The 18,643-nt window shown below is 39.7% G+C and overlaps 1 protein-coding gene across 1 annotated transcript; it reads left to right on the top strand.

The window, feature by feature from the left end:
* Nucleotides 1–13,775: 13,775 nt before the first annotated feature.
* LOC115756725 (histidine-containing phosphotransfer protein 1-like) lies at nucleotides 13,776–17,961 on the top strand. The gene is made up of 7 exons (XM_030696604.2): nucleotides 13,776–13,799; nucleotides 13,837–14,016; nucleotides 14,304–14,434; nucleotides 14,545–14,613; nucleotides 15,193–15,264; nucleotides 17,211–17,283; nucleotides 17,628–17,961. Exons 2-7 carry the CDS (start codon nucleotides 13,918–13,920, stop codon nucleotides 17,676–17,678), a joined length of 495 nt encoding a protein of 164 aa, XP_030552464.1. The 5' UTR covers nucleotides 13,776–13,799; nucleotides 13,837–13,917; the 3' UTR covers nucleotides 17,679–17,961.
* Nucleotides 17,962–18,643: the final 682 nt, after the last annotated feature.

Here is an 18,643-nt window from a genome sequence, read left to right as displayed (position 1 = left end):
TGTTTCGTCCAGCCTTCAAATTTTTGGCATGCTTGTTAAGCTCTATACTAAGTACAGGTTCTGATACCTTTGCCATTTGAAATCTGATAACTGAGTGTTTATCCCGCCACATGACACAGTCCTGCTCCTCTATTCTCCTCTTCCTCCCCTGGATTTCCATAAAACAGTCCTAGGAGAAGTCCATGAGTCTTGTGGTAAGCCATGGATTGATTTATATCTAATGTAAGTATGGCCATACTAATTCCAAGCGGCATTACTCCTGTCCGGCAGATCCTTGCCGTCCCGGTGGTCCACGCATTCTCAATAGAGAGATAGAGGAACTTTTTTCCCTAAGATCAGCGAGTGTTTGGCCAGAGAGAAGCATAAAGCAATTGTTGAGAGCTGAGACACAGTGATTCAAAAGTAAAGGGCTTCAAAAATGTTTAGTTTCAAAAGAGGATTGTGATTTCATTAACAGCCATTACAAGGATATATAAACCTAGGATATATAAAGACTATTCTACCCTTATTCTTAACACTCCCCCTCAAGTTGGGATGTAAATATCAAATAATCCCAACTTGTTACATAAAAAGCTCACTCTACTCCCCCTCGGAGATTTAGTAAAAACGTCAGCAAGCTGATTCTCTCTCCTTGCATGCTGAAGAATAATCTCCCCTTTCCGAACTTTCTCTCGTACGAAGTGACAATCAACCTCAATGTGTTTAGTTCGCTCATGGAAGACAGGATTATTTGCAATGTGAATAGCTGATTGATTATCGCAATATAATACCGATGGATCCGATGTTGGCAAACCAATTTCTGATAATAACATCCTCAACCAGAGCAATTCACACGTCACATGTGCCATAGCCCTATATTCCGCTTCAGCACTTGATCGAGAAACCACATGTTGCTTCTTACTTTTCCAGGCGACTAAATTACCTCCAAGGAACACACAATAACCCGATGTAGATCTCCCGTCGGTAGGACATCCACCCCGGTCTGCGTCGGAGAAACCTATAGTGTTCGGATGTCCGTAATTCTTGAAAAGTAGCCCTTTACCCGGCGCTCCCTTCAAGTACTTAATAATTCTAAGTACAGCATCCCAGTGAGTAGTACGGGGAGAATTCATGAACCGACTGACTACACTAACAGCAAAAGATATGTCAGGCCTTGTGACTAGAGGGGGCCATTTGGGCCCGGAACCGGCCCGTTGACCGTGCCCACGGTTCCAACCCGGAACCGGCGGTTCCGGGCCGGTTCGAACCGTGAAAAAAAAAAAAAAGGGGGCCGGGGGCGAGAGCCGTTGGGCTCTCTACCCCGGGCCCGCCACTACCCCCTCTCCCCCCCCTTCCTTCTTCTTTGGGCCGTTGCACAAAATGCAACGGCCAATTCGGCCGTTGCTTTATAATAATAATAAATAAAAAGAATTAAAAATAATTCTTGCCTATAAATACATATGCTTCCCCTTTCATTTTTGTCACAAATTCTCTGAACAATCTCTCGAATTCTCTCTGAAATCCTCTCAAATCGCTCAAATTCTCCCAATTCTCTCAATCCCGACTCAATTCTCTCAATCGGATTTCCGATCAATTCTCTCAAAAATGGCAAGTGGAAGCAAAAATGCTGATAAGGGCAAGATGACTATGGGAGATTCCGAGTATCCTATTCCCGAATATGATCCTCGTGAGTATGCAAGTTGGGAAGACGACGACGATAATATCAACTATGTCCCGATTCCGAACGTCGAGCACATCCCAACACAAGAAAGTCTTCATCCTCCCACCGGTGTCGAAGAAACGTCAACGGCAAATGAGCCGGAATGGAAGGGCCGAGATAATACATCGGACTTATGGCTACACTTCGACAAGGTACGTGATGAAGTCGAAGGTAAGTATAATGTAAAATGTAAATATTGTTCGCAAACATATAAATTTACGAAAGGAGACGGCTACGAAACATTCCGTCCGGATTTGACGAAAAAACATCCAACGCAAGCGGGGATCGACAATACGCAACAACAAATTTCCGGGTACGCCACTTCTAATCCTCATCCTTTATTTCGTTTCACCGAAGCACTTTATAAACAAACATTAGGTGAATATGTTGCCCTTGATCATGCTCCGTTTAATACTTGGTGAAAATTTTAATATGAAATATTTGATAAATACTTGCGTTGGTTCCGAAGCGCCAACTATTCCAAAAAATACTCTTAAACGCGAAGTTTTTCATCTTTATAAAAAAAGAAAAAAATCTTTAGCAAAATTTTTTGCGGAATTCAATGGACGTGTGCATATAGGTAGCGATATTTGGAGTGATCCTTGGCAAATTCATTCTTATATGGGTGTCACGTGTCATTGGATAGATGACAATTGGATGATTCAAAAAAGACTTATTGCATTCCGAGTTTTTGATGAAAGCCATTCGGCTCATAATATTTATAGAATAATTAGGCAAGTTTTAGAAGAATATAATTTAATAAATAAAGTATTTTCAATTGGTTTTGATAATGCCGCCACAAATACCGCTTCTATTCCCGAATTAGAAAATATTTACAAACCCACTTTTGGCGGACAATTTTTTCGCATTAGATGTGCTTGTCATGTTTTAAATTTATGTGTACAAGATGGTTTACGAACTCTCGACACTTCTCTCGCCCCAATAAAAAGTGCAATTAAATTTTTATGGAGTCGTCCCCAATGTATGAAATCATGGGGAAAATTTTGTAAACAAAATGGGAGAAAGGCAAGAAGATTTCCAAAAGATATTCCGACTCGTTGGAATTCTACGTACGAGTTGCTTCGGCAAACTTTTGAATATAAATATTTATTATGTATGTTTATTTCACAAAATATTCCCAAAATTACTTTACTTCCTCAACATTGGGACGTTTGCAAGAAAATTTTAGATATTTTGAAAATTTTTAATGATGCTACTAAGACTTTATCTGGTATTTATTATCCTACAACGCATTTATTTTTAATAGAGTGTGTTAATATTGGTAGTGTTTTTAGTGAATATGAAAATGATACCGAATTAGGTCGAACTATTTTAGTAATGCGAGAAAAATGGTTGCATTATTATTTGCAAATTCCTCTTGTCTATTTAGTTGGTATTATTTTTTATCCACGTATTAAATTAGAAGGTTTACAAGATTATTTGAATGTGTATTATCATGATTGTTTACATTTGGAAGATTCAATAGATATTTCAAATATATTAGGACATGTTAAAAATCTATAGTAGCATTATATGGAGAATTTTGTAGTAGATATGGTTTAAGTGATTCTGGATCTTTACAATCTACTGCCTCACGTAGCGAAGGTGGTAGTTCACTTAGTAGAGGGTATAATATGCTTAAGAGTAGGAAAAAAAAAAAAAAAAGGGGCAACAGGTAGTATTTCTGAATTAGAAAAATATTTAACCACTCAATTTGAGTTTCGTTATGCAGAACATAATACAGATTTCGAAATCTTGAAGTGGTGGAAGAGTCACCAAATCGAGTATCCAGTTCTCGCCCTCATCGCTCGTCAAATATTAGCAACCCCTTCTTCAACGGTTGCGGTTGAACAAGCATTTAGTGCTTGAGGATTAATTTTGGACGCTCGTCGTTCAAGATTAAGCCCGAACTCTGTGGAAGCTCAAGCTTGTGTCGGTGATTGGACGAGAGCGAAATATCGACACCAAGAGTTAGATCGTGAACACGAATTTTTTAGCGATGATGTTGGAGATACCACCGCCACGGGTACCACAACGGGTAGCGACGATTGACGATGAGGTAAGTTGGGGTTCTCAAAGGTAAAAGAACTACATGGGCTTTGATTCTTCTATCCCCAAGAAGATATGTAGGCGCTTAATGACAATTCATTAAGTTCAAGCCCATTCCTTCTTCTTCTTTTTTTTGCCCATATTTTATTACAATGTACAATTTAATTGTATTTTATAATTTATAATTTATTATATTTATTTTATTATTAATTATTTTAAAAATTATTATTAAAAAGGAATCGGAATGAACCGGCAGTTCCGAACCGGAATCGGCCCGGGAACCGCCCCAGAACCGCCGATTCCGGTTCGGAATCGGAACCGGAATTATACACGGCCGGTTCCGGTTCCACCTTTTCGTGGAACCGGAACCGGCGGTTCCACCGAACCCGCCGTGTCTACTTTTGATAGTAAGATAGTTCAACTTTCCCACTAGTCTTCTATATTTCCCTGGGTCATCTAACAATTCTCCATTTTCTGCATCAAGCTTCACATTGGGTTCCATAGGAGTATCTACCGGCTTTACTCCAAGAAATCCAACCTCATCAAGAATATCAAGTACATACTTTTGCTGCGATAAATTGATACATGCATGTGAATATGCAACTTCAATACCAAGAAAGTATCGTAGACGTCACAAATCCTTGGTGTTAAATTACGTGTGCAAAAACCGCTTAAGCTGTTGGATACCATTTGAATCACTGCCAATAATGATAATATCGTCGACATATACCACCAGGAGAATACAACCAGCTGAGGAGATAGAACTAAAAACAGAATAATCTACTTGACACCGTTTTAATCCGAACCCGATAACAGCATCACTAAATCTGTCAAACCAAGCCCGAGGAGATTGTTTGAGTCCATACAAAGCTTTATGCAAGCGGCATACCAAATTCTCCCCCTGAGCAACAAACCCGGGTGGTTGCTCCATGTACACTTCTTCGGACAAATCACCATGAAGGAAGGCATTCTTCACATCTAGTTGATGAAGAAGCCAACCAAAACGTGCTGCAAGGGAAATAAAGACACGAATAGGTGTAATTTTGGCAACAGGTGAAAAGGTGTCGTCATAATCAACACCGTACGTCTAAGTATATCCCTTTGCAACCAAACGAGCCTTCAATCGATTAAGAGTGCCATCGGGATGAACCTTAACAGTGAACACCCAACGACAACCAACAGTTTGTTTCTCCGCAGGTAATGAAGTGAGTTCCCAAGTACGATTCTCGGTGAGTGCCTTCATTTCATCTTCCATTGCTTGCCGCCATCCAGGATGAGCAAGAGCTTCAGCAACACCGCTGGGCACGTAAACAGAGGACAAGGACGAGACAAAGGTGGAGAAACTAGGAGATAAACGGTCATATGACAAAAAATTGGAAATAGGATGATGAGTACGAAGACAATCGGACAGACTCTAATAACGATCCACGGGACGACCGACACAAGAATGCGTACCTTTTCGAGTAGCTATGGGCACATCGGGATCGGAGGATGGTACAACAACTAATGAGGGAACAGATGAATCATGTGTTGGTGAAGTCTCCACCACCGTAGTAGGAGCTACACCACGCCCGATGATATGTACGATCAGCAAACCGAAATCCCGGAGATGGTTCCCAAGGAATTGAGAGTGGGGGAATTGTCGGTAAGACACATTCGCCACTCTCGGGAGTCACCGTAGGTTCGATTTGAGTATTATAATATGACTGATCCTCAAAGAATGTTACATCTGCCGACACGAGTACACGACGACGTTTAGGACTATAACATTTGTAGCCCTTCCGAGTTCGAGAGTATCCTACAAAGATACATTTCTCCGCACGAGAATCCAACTTATCAAGACCTGGGGTAAGGTTATGCACAAAACAAACACAGCCAAAGACACGTAGAGGTAACGCAAAGAGAGAACGATTTGGATGTAATATAGAGAACGGTGTCTCTCCCCGTAAAACAGAAGTGGGAAGCCGATTAATTAAAAAAACAGTCTGTAAGAACAGCATGGCCCCAAAAGATTTTAGGTAGATGCATGTGAAACAAGAGGCAACGGGCAACATCAAGAAGATGACGATTTTTACGCTCGGCAACACCATTTTGCTGAGGAGTGTATGAACAAGAAGTCCGATGGATAATACCGTGAGAATTGAGAAAAGACTGAAAACCCGATGTGACAGAAAGATACTCTTTTGCATTATCTGAGCGCAACACTTTAACGTAGGTATGGTATTGATTTAGTACTTCAAAATAGAACACGCGAAAGCAATGAAAAATCTCTGTACGATCTTTTATTAAGAATAGCCAAGTCATTCGGGAAAAATCATCCACGAATGTAACAAAATATCCGAAACCGTAAATATCGGAGACACGACATGGACCCCAAACATCGGAGTGAACCAACTCAAATGGACTTGACTCACGATTCCGAATACGAGAAGGAAAAGAAATCCTATGATGTTTACCAAATTGACAAGCCTCGCACTGAAAAGAACTCACAGGCTCGGACTCGGGAAATAAACGTCGAAGAGTGTTTGGTGGCGGATGACCAGCACGACAATGCATCCTAAACACATCGGATAATGTGCGTTTCACAACGCAAAGAGCTAGAACCTTGTTGTCCAAGTAATACGGACCATTGGATTCATGTCCCCCACCAATCATCTGTCCATTCCTCGGATCCTAAAAGATACAATGAGAGGAGAAAAATGTTACCGAACAATTTAGTTCTTTAGTCAATGAACTAACAGAGATTAAATTATATGAAGATTTGAGATGAAGGACGGATGACAAAGAAATAGATGGACTCAAATGAGCAACTCGATTACCGGTAACCCGAGATTGTGAACCATCGCCTAGTGTAACGAAATTTGACAACCCAGGAGATTTAGAACAAAGTGAAGACAACAATTTAGAATTACCGGTCATATGGTGAGTAGCTCCAGAGTCTATGACCCAAGAGTCGGATGACGCTGAAAGTAAACAAGATGAACTACCTTTTGATGTCTGTGCCGGAGTTGCAGTAGGTGCTGAAGGACCTGTCACCTGTTTGGAACAAACCCATGCATCATACTCAGCGACTGTCAATGTAACCGAACCACTCGTGTTCCGCATACCGGCAGAATCCGGTGGAGTCCGTTCCGCCTCCGCATAAGCGATAAAGTTAGGGCGGAGTTCTGGATGAAGTGTGTAACAATAGGCCTCTATATGTCCAGTTCTTTGACAATGATTACGATGGCGAGAGCCACGACCACCACCAGAGATAGAAGTACTACGAACACTAATACCTCCATCACGACCATCACGACCACCACGACCTCCATTCCGAGCAAAACCACGGCTACGACCCCTATAACCACGACCACGAGCTCCACGTGCGGTAGTGCCATGAGAAATCATAGCACTTGTCTCCATAGCTGGGGTGGAGATCCGTTCAGCGAGAGTGGAACGAAGAGCTCGAGAGAAAACTTCATCAACCGTAGGGAGGGAACTGCGGGAAGTAATTTGTTGGCGAAGTGAGGAATACTCGTGTCCTAATGCCTTGAGATATAATATAACTCGAAGATCCTCCCGTCGTTTGATGAGAACAGTCGGGTCGTTTGAAGCTGGAAGATACGTATCCAATTGCCTACAAAGTGTAGTAAAACGAGCGTAATGCTCAAATAAGGGTTGATTCCCACGATGAAGATCAAATAAGGCCTCATACGTGTCACACACTCGTGTCATATCATTCTCTCCCGAATACGATAAGGCACACTTTTCCCCGACTTCCTTTGCAGATTTGCACCGAATGAAATGAGGACTAATTTTCAGATCCATACTATTCCATAATAGAGTACGGATCATTGCATCTCCAGCAAGCCAATCGGGTATCTTACTCTGATCCGAAGGGACCGTAGCTTTAAGATACTCACTTTGTTTAGTGGCAGTAAGGTAAACTTCAACAACAGTAGACCAAGATGGATAGTTAGTTCCATCTAACTTTACCGAAGTCAATTGCAAGTGGGGTAAATTATTTGAGGATCCAGAGGCAGCCATCAATGAATCAAGAACACAAGGGAATCCAAAGAACAGTTACTTGACGTCAATTACTTAACTTGGATACTAAAGTCATCCACAAAGTAGACCAATCAGCTGCTTATAACTTGCAACTACCACATCACAGGATATGCCACAAACTCAGACAACCATTGATCAAGAATCGGCAGAAAATTCTTCAAGCTTCAGGTTCTCACAAAATTTCAGAATCCATTATCACTCAGAATTCAATAGAAAATAACAAACCTCGGGAGAACCATTGTACAAATGATGCGCTGGACAACCGAACCAGAGACCCAAACCATTGCGACACACGGAATGAGTTTGCAGCTTCTGGTTGACGTCAATTTCAAAGCTTACTGGTATGTAACAAGCGAGACAAGGACCGACTACACGACTTCAATTTCTGGGCTTATCGGCATGGATGACATCGGGCAAGACGGGCAGAGCCTGGAAGACAGGGGCTGGACGTCGTCGGTTCCCGGTTCATCGGCTTGGGCGAGGTCGCACGACGATGGCTTTGGGCTTACCAACCTGCGCAACGTCGGGCGACGCCCGACGACGCCGCTTCTTGAGTCGTTTGGTCCAAGGCGATGCTGATTTGGGTTCGCCGAGGTAGGACGACGAGTGTTTCCAGGCAGCGCTGGCTTAGATGATGTTAGACGACGTCAGATTTGAGGATTCCGATGTTGGGTTTGGAGGTTAGTTATCGGCGATGGATGATCTATCGTAGTCGACAGTGATGAGCGAGAGTTTTAGGTTTTAACCTAGCTCTGATACCATGTTTAGTTTCAAAAGAGGATTGTGATTTCATTAACAGCCATTACAAGGATATATAAACCTAGGATATATAAAGACTATTCTACCCTTATTCTTAACAAAAAACTAGTGTACAAAATCATTTTCCTAGTGCTTTCTTTCTCTGGACTTCACCACATGAAAAAAGAATCAATAGCGGGAAAAATCAATGTCTTCTATCTTGTATGTCTCAAAATAATCCATTCAAGCAAAACTTCATTGAAATAATAATAATAAAAAAATATAACTCGTGCGGGGCACGTGCAACACACGAGTAGATTGATCTTGCGGCTCTTCTCAACCAATACCGCCACTTCCTTCACTTCACAAACCCGCTTAGCGGGACCAATCGTCAAGCAATTTCGCTACCTTTCTTTCTTCTTTGATTGCTGAAATTTTTGTTATCTTGATCAAAATGTGTCATTGATAGGTGTTTGATAATCACCCGGGCACTCGATGGGACTAATCGGGTGTTCAAAAAATCTGAAACCTCCCATCGATATCGAGAGATAATAGAAAAAAGAAGAACAAAGTCCTTGAAGAAATAAATTACCTATCTAGGCTAGACGTGAAATAATACTTAAGCCAAAGTATACCTTCATAATTAGTACACCTCACAAAGAAGGCAACAAAGTTATTATTTTATTTTGCCAACCCTTATTGATGTAAGTGTGGTAACTAATCAAATGTGGTGACTGGGTATCATCACTTACAAGAGTTCTTGCCATAAAAAAAAAAAATTGGAGAATTGACTCTATAAATATGCAATTCAACCCCATTTTCCATCAACCACTCCACATCCATTATGAAGTTGAACTCATCTCCATCTCACATAGCTATAAAGTACACTCAAGGAACACTCATGAAGCTGAAGGTATTATTTTTCATGTTTCAGGGTGCATTCGTTTCACGAAAAAAGAGTGATTTGAAAAATATTTTTCAAAAAATAATCTCTTATTATTGTTTGTAACAATAAATGAATGATTTTTTTTCATCTTCTATGAAAATAGTTAGGCATCGATCGTTATAGATGACAAAAAATATTTTCGTGGCTATTTTTTCTAAACGATTTAAGCAATTAATTTTTGAAAAATATTTTTTAAATCGCTTATTTTTCGCGAGCTGAACACCCCCTCAATTGCTTATTTGACATATGCTTATTTTTTATTGGACAAATAATTGGAAAGCAAAAAGCTTTACACATGTTTGGATGAGTGCTAATCGATAATGATATGCTGGGGCCATGGTGCAGCAAAAGGTGATCATAAGGATGCCAATGAACAGCGACGAATGCAGATCAAAAGCCTTACGAATTGTCGCTCGTGCACAGGGTTAGCAATTTCACTCTGGTCCCTCCAAAAAAAAAATCAATTTGTTTTGTCGCGTTTTACCCTTTTTAGATTGAAATGTTTTTTCGTTATTTTCTTATTGGACAGGGACTATAATCTCTATGTCGATAGGAGGGTTGAACGGCGACAAGCTGGTCGTGACGAGAGAATGAGTAGATCCGGCCACACTGGTTTAGTCGCTCGGGAAGAAATTCCCTCAAGTCACCAAAATGGCGTTTTTTGGGGAAAAAGCCGGGCTTTTCTTTTTGTGTGGGAAAACGGCTGTTTTCCTTGTCAATTTTGCATTTTTTTTCCTTCGGTGTTACTTCTCGATATTAAATGAACCCTCCTTTCCCTCTTTCCTCCTTTTTCAATCTTTTTAGTCGACTGAATTGCATAATTACAACATTATTTATATGAATATTTTTCCAATTTTATATTATGAATATTTTCAATTAATTTCATATATTGTTAAATATGTTTTGAATTATATGTACTCGGTTCGGTTTATCACCCGACCCGACATATTTTTGTGCGGCCCAAAAGGTGGAGGAAAAATTGAGATTTAGTTCGTGACGTGGAGAGTTGGGCTGATAGGCCCAATTCGGAGCAAGCGAACAAATTTCCTTTGCGGTGCGAACAGATTTGCATGGGGGTTCGGGGGCAACGCCCCCGAGAAATTTTTTTTTGGCTCTATTTTTTATACTGCGGCTAGGGTTTCTTTTCGTTTGGTATTGAGGATTTTCATTATGTAAATATTTTCAATTAATTACATAATTACAACATTATTTATGAATTATAGATCTTAATAATTTTTTATATTAATTATTACTAATTATGTTATAAAAATAAGCTTTGCAAAAAAAATTATAAATAAAATAAATATAAACATGTTAAAAAATACGAAAATATTATAAATATAAATAATTAAAACACTTAAAAAAATGAAATTTAAAAAAAAAAAAGAGATAAACACTTGCTCGGCAGCCCAACCGCCGAGCAAGTGGGTCGCCGAACGAGTCTCGCTCGCCAACCCAATTGCCGAGCGAGGCCCAAATCCGTAAATATTTATTTTTAAAAAATATTTTTGTAAATATTTTTTTTAAAAAAAATTAAATTGGAAAAAAAACCCGCCATCATGTTAATAAGTTTTTAAATCTTTAATGTGAATCCGGCCATGGCAAGGCTTGTCGCGAGCTTCGCCTGTTCGCTAGTGGTCGCCTTTGGCCGATTGCTGGCCAAAGGAAGAAGAAGAGAGAAGGAAAAAAAAAAAAGAGAAAAAATTTCAAAAATTAAAAAAAAAAATCAGAAAAATATAAAAATATTATGTCACCGGCCGGTGTTCACATCGATGTCGGCCGGCCAAAATTGACCGGATAGACTAGATTGACATAATTGTAAAAGGTTTAAGACCGATTCGGTAAAAAGAAAGGTTTATGACTTAATTAGCACAATTGCAATAGATTTAGGATTTTTTTGGTAATTTTTCCAATAATAATAATAATAATTCAGTGTCAGTAGCTTTTCCTACCGACATAATAAACTTAATCCTACAAAGAGATTATAGTATATTATGTTGTGCTTGTTGTTTTGATTTGGGATAAGGGCTTTGGTGAAACATTTTTGGGGGGATCTTTGGGCAAAGTATGCAATCAGAGAATAGGTAATACGATAGTCTAGACTCATGAAAAAATAATATCGTAGTTTACCTTATATGGTAACTAATAGGGGTGTCAAAAAAGCCTGCGTCGGCCCGATCTGGCCCGACTCGACTTGAAAATTCGCCTAATTTTCAGGCCTTTTCAAGGCCGGGCTTGGTATTCGAGGCTGGACGGCTCCAGCTTTTTTTAATACTCATGTTTTCTTTTTAATTTAAGTTATTTTTATTTTGTCTTTTTTATATTCTTTCATTTTATGGGTTTGTGAAGTGATTTTGGTTTCAAAAAATTTAAAAAAAAAAAGAAAAGAAAAAAGAATCCGACCCGACCCGGCCCGGCTGGAAGAGTTGAGGCACATGTAATTCGGGCTCGGGCCGGGCCGAGCTTGGTACTGTTAAGTTTTGGGCCGGGTCTTGGCCTGGCCCGTTGACACCCCCAAGAACTGTTGCAACTATAGTATCTCCATTTCTGGTGGGACTATTATGGTCATTAATTAAACAATAACATCTCTTTTTCAATGACTTACAAGGGTCACGTGCGCGTCCATGTATCGATGTGCACATCTTACCTCTTTCTACATCTTCGAGAAAAATCGTATTTCGGATTGTAATAAACACTTCTCAACACTCGTTAAAGAGAACTATCTCACGCAAAATTCCTTTTATTAGACAAAATGGACTAAGTGATCTAATGCTTAGGTTGCATGAGTTCGAGTATTGCTTGAGCTTTTGGGTCGGACTTGTCAGCATCAATTCCAACTAGTCATGCCAAAAGTTGGTTTTTAAATCTTTAATGTGCTGGATCAAAAAAAAAATTTCTTTAATGTGGGAGAAGTATTTCGCATGCATTTAAGGAGAAAGTAGGGAATTTTGTGATATCGATCTAATTATTATATGAAATAAAAAAAGCTCCTTTTGATATGTCCTCTGAGGAGCATAAAAGGTTTTTGCTTTCCCTCCGACTGTACTTTCCCTCCGACTGTACAAGAAGCAGAATAAGCTTAATGTAGACTAATAACTATCGATTTCTAGTTTGTGGAATCGGTCTTTCGTAGCCGGTTCTCGATTTCGGGATGGGAACGGCCCATCCTGGAACAGATCATCCCTATGCGTTAGGCTCTTCATCGCACGGATTTGTGAGAGGAGTAGATAGATGAGTAGTATCCCTTTCGATCCTTGAAATGTACAACTCTTCAACTAAATAAGAGGCCGTTTAGTGGCAAAAAGAAATTTACAATTGTTCCACTACAATATCAATTCCAAATCAAGCGCGTGTGAAAAATTTTACATTAAATGCATATAAAAAGTCCTAGATATTTTCTATTTTGATCCCCAGAAAAAAAAAAGGTGGATTGCTCGATGTGACAAGCCATGAAAATTCACCTCCGCAACAATATTGTCGTTAGACCTTAAACACAACACTCTTGGCTAAGTCCTCTTGGACAACAAGTAAACAAATATTGGAATCCCGACCTCTTTTCTGTAGATTGAACAGATATTCTCTTCGACGCTCGGTCTACATCAGAAAGACGACATCGGGGATCTAAATTGGATCGGATGGCTTTTCAGCTCATGAACTGTCGAGGGGCTGCCGAGCACTCCGGGCTCGTTAGATGCACGGCTCCAATCGGTAGCCATTTAGAGCTAGCCACCTCGGCCCATTCATCAAGTCACGAGTCTAGAGAAACAGGAGGAGTATCAATAAGATTTCCTCCCTAGGTTTCCACCCCATAAGGTTCAAATCTCTTCTTTTTCTCATGACCTCAGAATCCATCAAAGGCTTTCTTTCTTAAGTCCGACCGGCACCTTCCTTATAAGGTGGGCCCCGATTAGATCTTTAAGGCCCAGTCCATTTGAGGCAATTTGGAGGATTATGCCCATCACTTCCCCTTCGGCCCATGACCTTTTGCACACGTAGAGGCCCCATTAATAAAAAAAAAATTGCAATTAAACGTAATTACTGGCAGTTAATTACCTGCAATTACTGCCTAAACATAAGCGTCAAATTCAATAAAATATTCAAATATCATTAATTGAAAGAATGCTAAATAATCGCCTCAAGCGTTGTTTTTTGAAGAAAGGCCAGAAAATTGCTTTCTCTTCGGGCCTTAAAATTAACAAAATAATGTCGATCCCAAAAAAGAAAGAAAGGTCAAAGAAAAAACTCGGCTGTACAAAAACACGCAGGCTTTGTTTTTTCTTTGCTTTTCTCGAAATCTCGCAACGTTCCAACATCTTTGGTTTCTTCGACCAAAAAAAAAAAAAAAAACATCTTCGGTTTCAGACCAGCCTTCCGAAGCAAAATCTTTGTAGAAGGAAAGCCAGTGTCTCGCGCTTCGTTTCGGTTTGTGCTGACCATGCCAAGATTTCACGGACAGAGCAACCACACGCCTATGGACGTCGTGAATCAGCTTCGGAAGCAGTACGCCGATTACTTGGCTTCTCTTTTTCACGAGGTGGGTGGTTCCTTCCTTTTATTTTTCCACCACTTTTAGGAAGAATCATGCTAATCTGTTTGTGATTCGTGATGGGTCGATGTTAATGTGAGTAGTTGGCGATTTGTGATGAAAAAGGTCCCTTTTTTTTGGGTGTGGGTGGGGAGGAGGGAGGGGGGTTCGTTGCTGGGAAACGTTTGACTGTATCATCTCGAAAGATGATTCTTTTTTTTTTAAAAATAGTTTTTTTTTGTGGTGTTTGGCGAGGTTTCGTTGATGGGGTTTTGTTTTTCTGGCAAATTTTCTAGGGAGTTTTGGATGACCAGTTCACGCAGCTACAGAAGCTGCAGGATGAGAGCAACCCAGATTTCACAGTTGAAGTGGCGAGTCTCTTCTTTGTGGATTCGGACAAACTAATAGACAATATGGCTGCGGCTCTGTGAGTAGTGCAGTTCACTCATCGTTTTCTGTTTGCGATTTGGAATTTCAATGTGAGCAAAGAAAGATGTGAATTTTGTTTAATTGGGTTTTTGTCAATGTCTTGGGCAGAGAAAGATCACCTGTTGATTTTAAACAAGTAGATGCTGATGTTCACCAGCTTAAGGGTAGTAGTTCCAGGTATGTCCTTTTTCAATTAATTGCATCTTTCTTGTCCACACTTGTTGAATGCTTTCTGTGAGGTTTTTGTGTATTTTGACAAGAACGTACGAATTGTTTGGGGTATATACTGTTTAGTCACAAATTCAAGGAATGCACCCTGCATTGGAAAAATACGTTATCAGGGTTTTCGTATGGTGATGCCTGTACTGTCAAATCGGTGATGTCAGTCCATGTCTTTCGGAGCATTGGTGAAAATAGTTCCCCCTCCAACTTCCATTAAAATTTCCCACAGAGTCAGGTGACGTGAAATCGTGTGAGGCTGCCATGTATAGAGTTCCCATGAAAATTCTATTAAATTTGGGTTTGAGGATCATTTTCGCTGATATACAAAGTAAAAGGAATTTCGCTAGTTCAAAAGTGCAAGATGTTGTTGCGTAGAACACTTGAAGCACACTGGTTGTCTAGACAGTTTGCTTGTTAAAGAAGTCCACCCTGGTGAAAAGAACTCATTTCGTTTTTGATGATGTACTTCATGGCTTGTCTTATTGTCTTTTCCTCAATAAGCAAAGTAAGTATTCTTTTGCTAAATTTTTACAGCATAGGTGCGACGAGGGTGAAAAATTTGTGCATTACCTTCAGAAGTTTCTGTGAGGCACAGAGTTATGAAGGGTGAGTCCCGATTCTTGTTTTAACGGAACTTTTTCATTCTTTGAGACCTTTTTACAGATGAACCGTTTTGGAGTGTCTATCTTGAACATGTTTAGGCTGCTTTGTGCTTCACACTAATTCCTACTTATGATAGAAATCACTCGTAAATGTTAGCCTCTGGCGGTGGGTGAATCTGGGACAAACATATTTGGGGTGGAAACTATGTGGTATAGTTGAGCATGCATAGGGCTAGATATATGTAACTGTATGTTTCCATGAATATGTGGCAGACAAAAATATGACAAGGTTATATGTTCTAACATTTGACGACATCAATCATCCTGTCCAAAAAATGGACTAATTTAGAATTTGACTTTTGACATTTTTTATTGTGCTATAGGTAATTGTATCTTATCAGGACGAAAGATAGGACTGCAGTTAGTATTTATAACAACTTTCTTTGAAGTGTTTCTATAAGAACCAATTCCTTTGGAACCAATTATATGAAGTGCTTATACATGCCTCTTAATAAACTTAAGCCTTTTACGGGCCTACCCAAGGAGAAACTTTCAGGCAGCACACAAGCTCCCTGTTCACCTAAACTAATGGCCTCATGCTAAGTTTTATGGGAAATGCTTAGCACATTATGATTGGCTTGGGTGACAGGGACATCATGCCCAAGGTGCACCTAAGTGTCTCCCATGAAGAGCACCTAAGGATCTCTGAGCTTAGTTAATAATGGTACCATTTCTTAAGAAAGATTACTTTGGCTTTTGATTTCTACCAAATGAACACTGCTATATGTAATTGGGTGATGTCAATTTGAGTTTCCCGTTCTACCAAACTGAGAGTGTTTTATGAGTTTGCTATTCGATGCATGATGTTAAGTCTTGTGCTGTTCCTTATAGACTATCACTCCTACTCTCACACTTAGATATTCTTGTAAGAAATATTTGAAAATATGAGTCAAATGCCTTTTTCCTTGGCCAGTAGGGCCCTGAGGACTTATCGACTTTTGAAGATTCTCTTTTCCTGCAGTTTCTGTGCAGGTGTAAAATAGAGACATTTTGGATCGAATATTTTAAATTTAAATAGTGCACATACTCACTATTTGCTTAGCTAAGAGTCAGTATCTGCATGCCTTTGTAAACATAGGCATGCTGTCGATAATGAAGTAAGTTACCTATCTATCCTGATCTGGCATTTCACTTTCAAAGTGATCATATCTAGTCAGGAATTGGAATTATTGTCTCACAAAATTATCATTTAGAGCAGCATCGTACATCCGCATCGTCATTCCACATGTCGAAACTATTCATGTCAGTGGGGACCTTCTCTGTGATCATGTAGAATTGCTGGAATACCTGTGAGTGTCATCTATGAAAGCGGTCGGAATTACAAGGCAAATGCCTTAGCTTTGTGCCTTTTCCTCTGATTTTTGCAGTTATAGTGCTTGTTTGGCAATGTAGAAACTTCTGCTTTGCTTATTTCTTTTCTTTTTATATTGACTTGTTTCCTTTTTGTTTGCTCAATTTGCCACCATGGAAGTTGCTTTTTGCTCCTCCTGCAGAAAGCTAGTTTATACAGAATCAGTATGCCCTACCAGTCATATAAAAAAATCGGTTTTTCATTCCTAAATGTTTATGCTATCACTTAATAACTTGGTAGCCAATCCAAGAACATCTGTAGGGGCAATGATAGCAAGAGTCAGTGTTCACGTAGAATAATATATGATACATTTTCTCTCTCTTCTCTCTCTCACCAAGTATTGCCATGCCTCTTCATCTTGTCTGAAATGACATTATAGCCAGTCTCGGTGGAAATAACTCAACAATCCAAACTATATCTTGACATTTTGTTGGCAAAAAGGACAGTAGGAATACAACTCGGCCACCACCGACTTCCGCCTGTGTCATTACGAGTGTGACATGCTGTTAGATTTCTGTTTAACATTATTTTTTTGGCAGGTGCTTGATATGTCTTCAGCAGGTGAAAAATGAATGTGCTTTATTGAAGGACAAGCTTCAAAATCTGTTCAGTGTATGTGCCAAAACCTCCTTTTGCGGAATGTGATTGTGCATGAATGTTCTGGCCTATGTGTTTCTTTGCAATCCAAATTCCATATTGTCTTTATTCATGCTTTGGTCGGAATCCTTGTCTATGCTGACCCTGCTTTTTTTTTTTTTTATGGTCGTGATGTGGACCCTTTTTTGAAGAGAGGTTAAAAGATTGCTCTTTTGCTGTTTTATTGCATTTAAAGTGGAACTCTTTAGTATTTAGCAGCTGCCTCGACATTATTTGGTCTAATATCATATTTTAGCCTTCTATTTATTAAAGAAAAATTCCTAAGACCTTTTCTCTGATTCTCCATTTTCTCACTGTAGATGGAGCAGCAGATTGTCGGAGCTGGTGGTTCGGTTCCCCTGATGGATTAACGCTATTGCCGGGTTTCCTTTTGAATGGAAAAAGCAGAGATTGGAGAGTACAATTGTGGCTGATGATGGGTATTTTTCTTTGTTAGTTCATAAGTGGGCTCTTTCTTTGGGTGTGCTTATTGATGTTGCTGGAGGCATAGGTATTGGAGGCATTGTTAATAAGTATCTATAACATTTCCGCTAGTGTCATGCTGTTTCCACTTGGGTTCTTACGTGCTCTCTTTGACGTGAAAAGCGCGTGCGTTATTCTTATGCACGAGAGATTATCTACTGATCGGTTCTGTACGTCGCAGTGCACATTTTGTTATATATGATGGACAGTTGCTGATTGTTACCGGACATATGAAGTTGTTTCGTGTTCAAACTCTTATCGAGCTAAAGTTTTCTGATTTGCTTATGCCGCATTGATAAGATTCTAAGCACGCCGTTCCGAGCACCTTCGACTTGAGAGCTGATTCAGAAGTCATTACTTTGTGTGGGTTTCTTGCGCATCATCGTCGAGTAACGTTGAACCCCTCTTCTTAGTTTTTTGCAATCGAATCTTGTGGTCCAAGAAACTATCGGACCAAGAGAATGAATGTGATTGTTCAGTTTTTGATCATGTCAAGAGCAACCTGTATTTCTTTTTGAAGTCTCCTTTAAGCAGCTTTTTCCCATGCGGGCCTGCCTTAGTTGTGAGAGAAGCTGATGCCTCGAATGCCCTCTTGTCCAAAGCTCTGCACTTTTTCTCCTCTTCTTTTCATGCGTCTACGACAAATTGGTGGAAACGGCGTGCCAGTGTAGACTTTTTACTTTTTGTTTTTGTTTTTAGTTGTTGCATAATCTAAATATTGCAGCTAATGCATTTTGACTTTTAAAAAAAAAGAAAGAAATGAATTTCCTGAATTATTTGCAAGAGTTGAATGCGGGGTATGTTGATGCACATATGATTTGGGACATTGTCAAAAAAAAGTCCTAAATCTTCC

The sequence above is a fragment of the Rhodamnia argentea genome, chromosome 1, assembly GCF_020921035.1.
Source record: "Rhodamnia argentea isolate NSW1041297 chromosome 1, ASM2092103v1, whole genome shotgun sequence".
NCBI lineage: Eukaryota > Viridiplantae > Streptophyta > Magnoliopsida > Myrtales > Myrtaceae > Rhodamnia > Rhodamnia argentea.
Note: the sequence above shows the minus strand (reverse complement) of the source record. Positions and strands in the feature narration are given on the sequence as shown.

Coding starts and splice junctions, on each gene's coding strand:
- LOC115756725 (XM_030696604.2), top strand. CDS start 13,918: ATGCCAAGATTTCACGGACAGAGCAACCACACGCCTATGGACGTCGTG. Junction 14,435..14,544: donor GACAATATGGCTGCGGCTCT/GTGAGTAGTGCA, acceptor TGTCTTGGGCAG/AGAAAGATCACCTGTTGATT. Junction 15,265..17,210: donor GAGGCACAGAGTTATGAAGG/GTGAGTCCCGAT, acceptor TTTTTTTGGCAG/GTGCTTGATATGTCTTCAGC.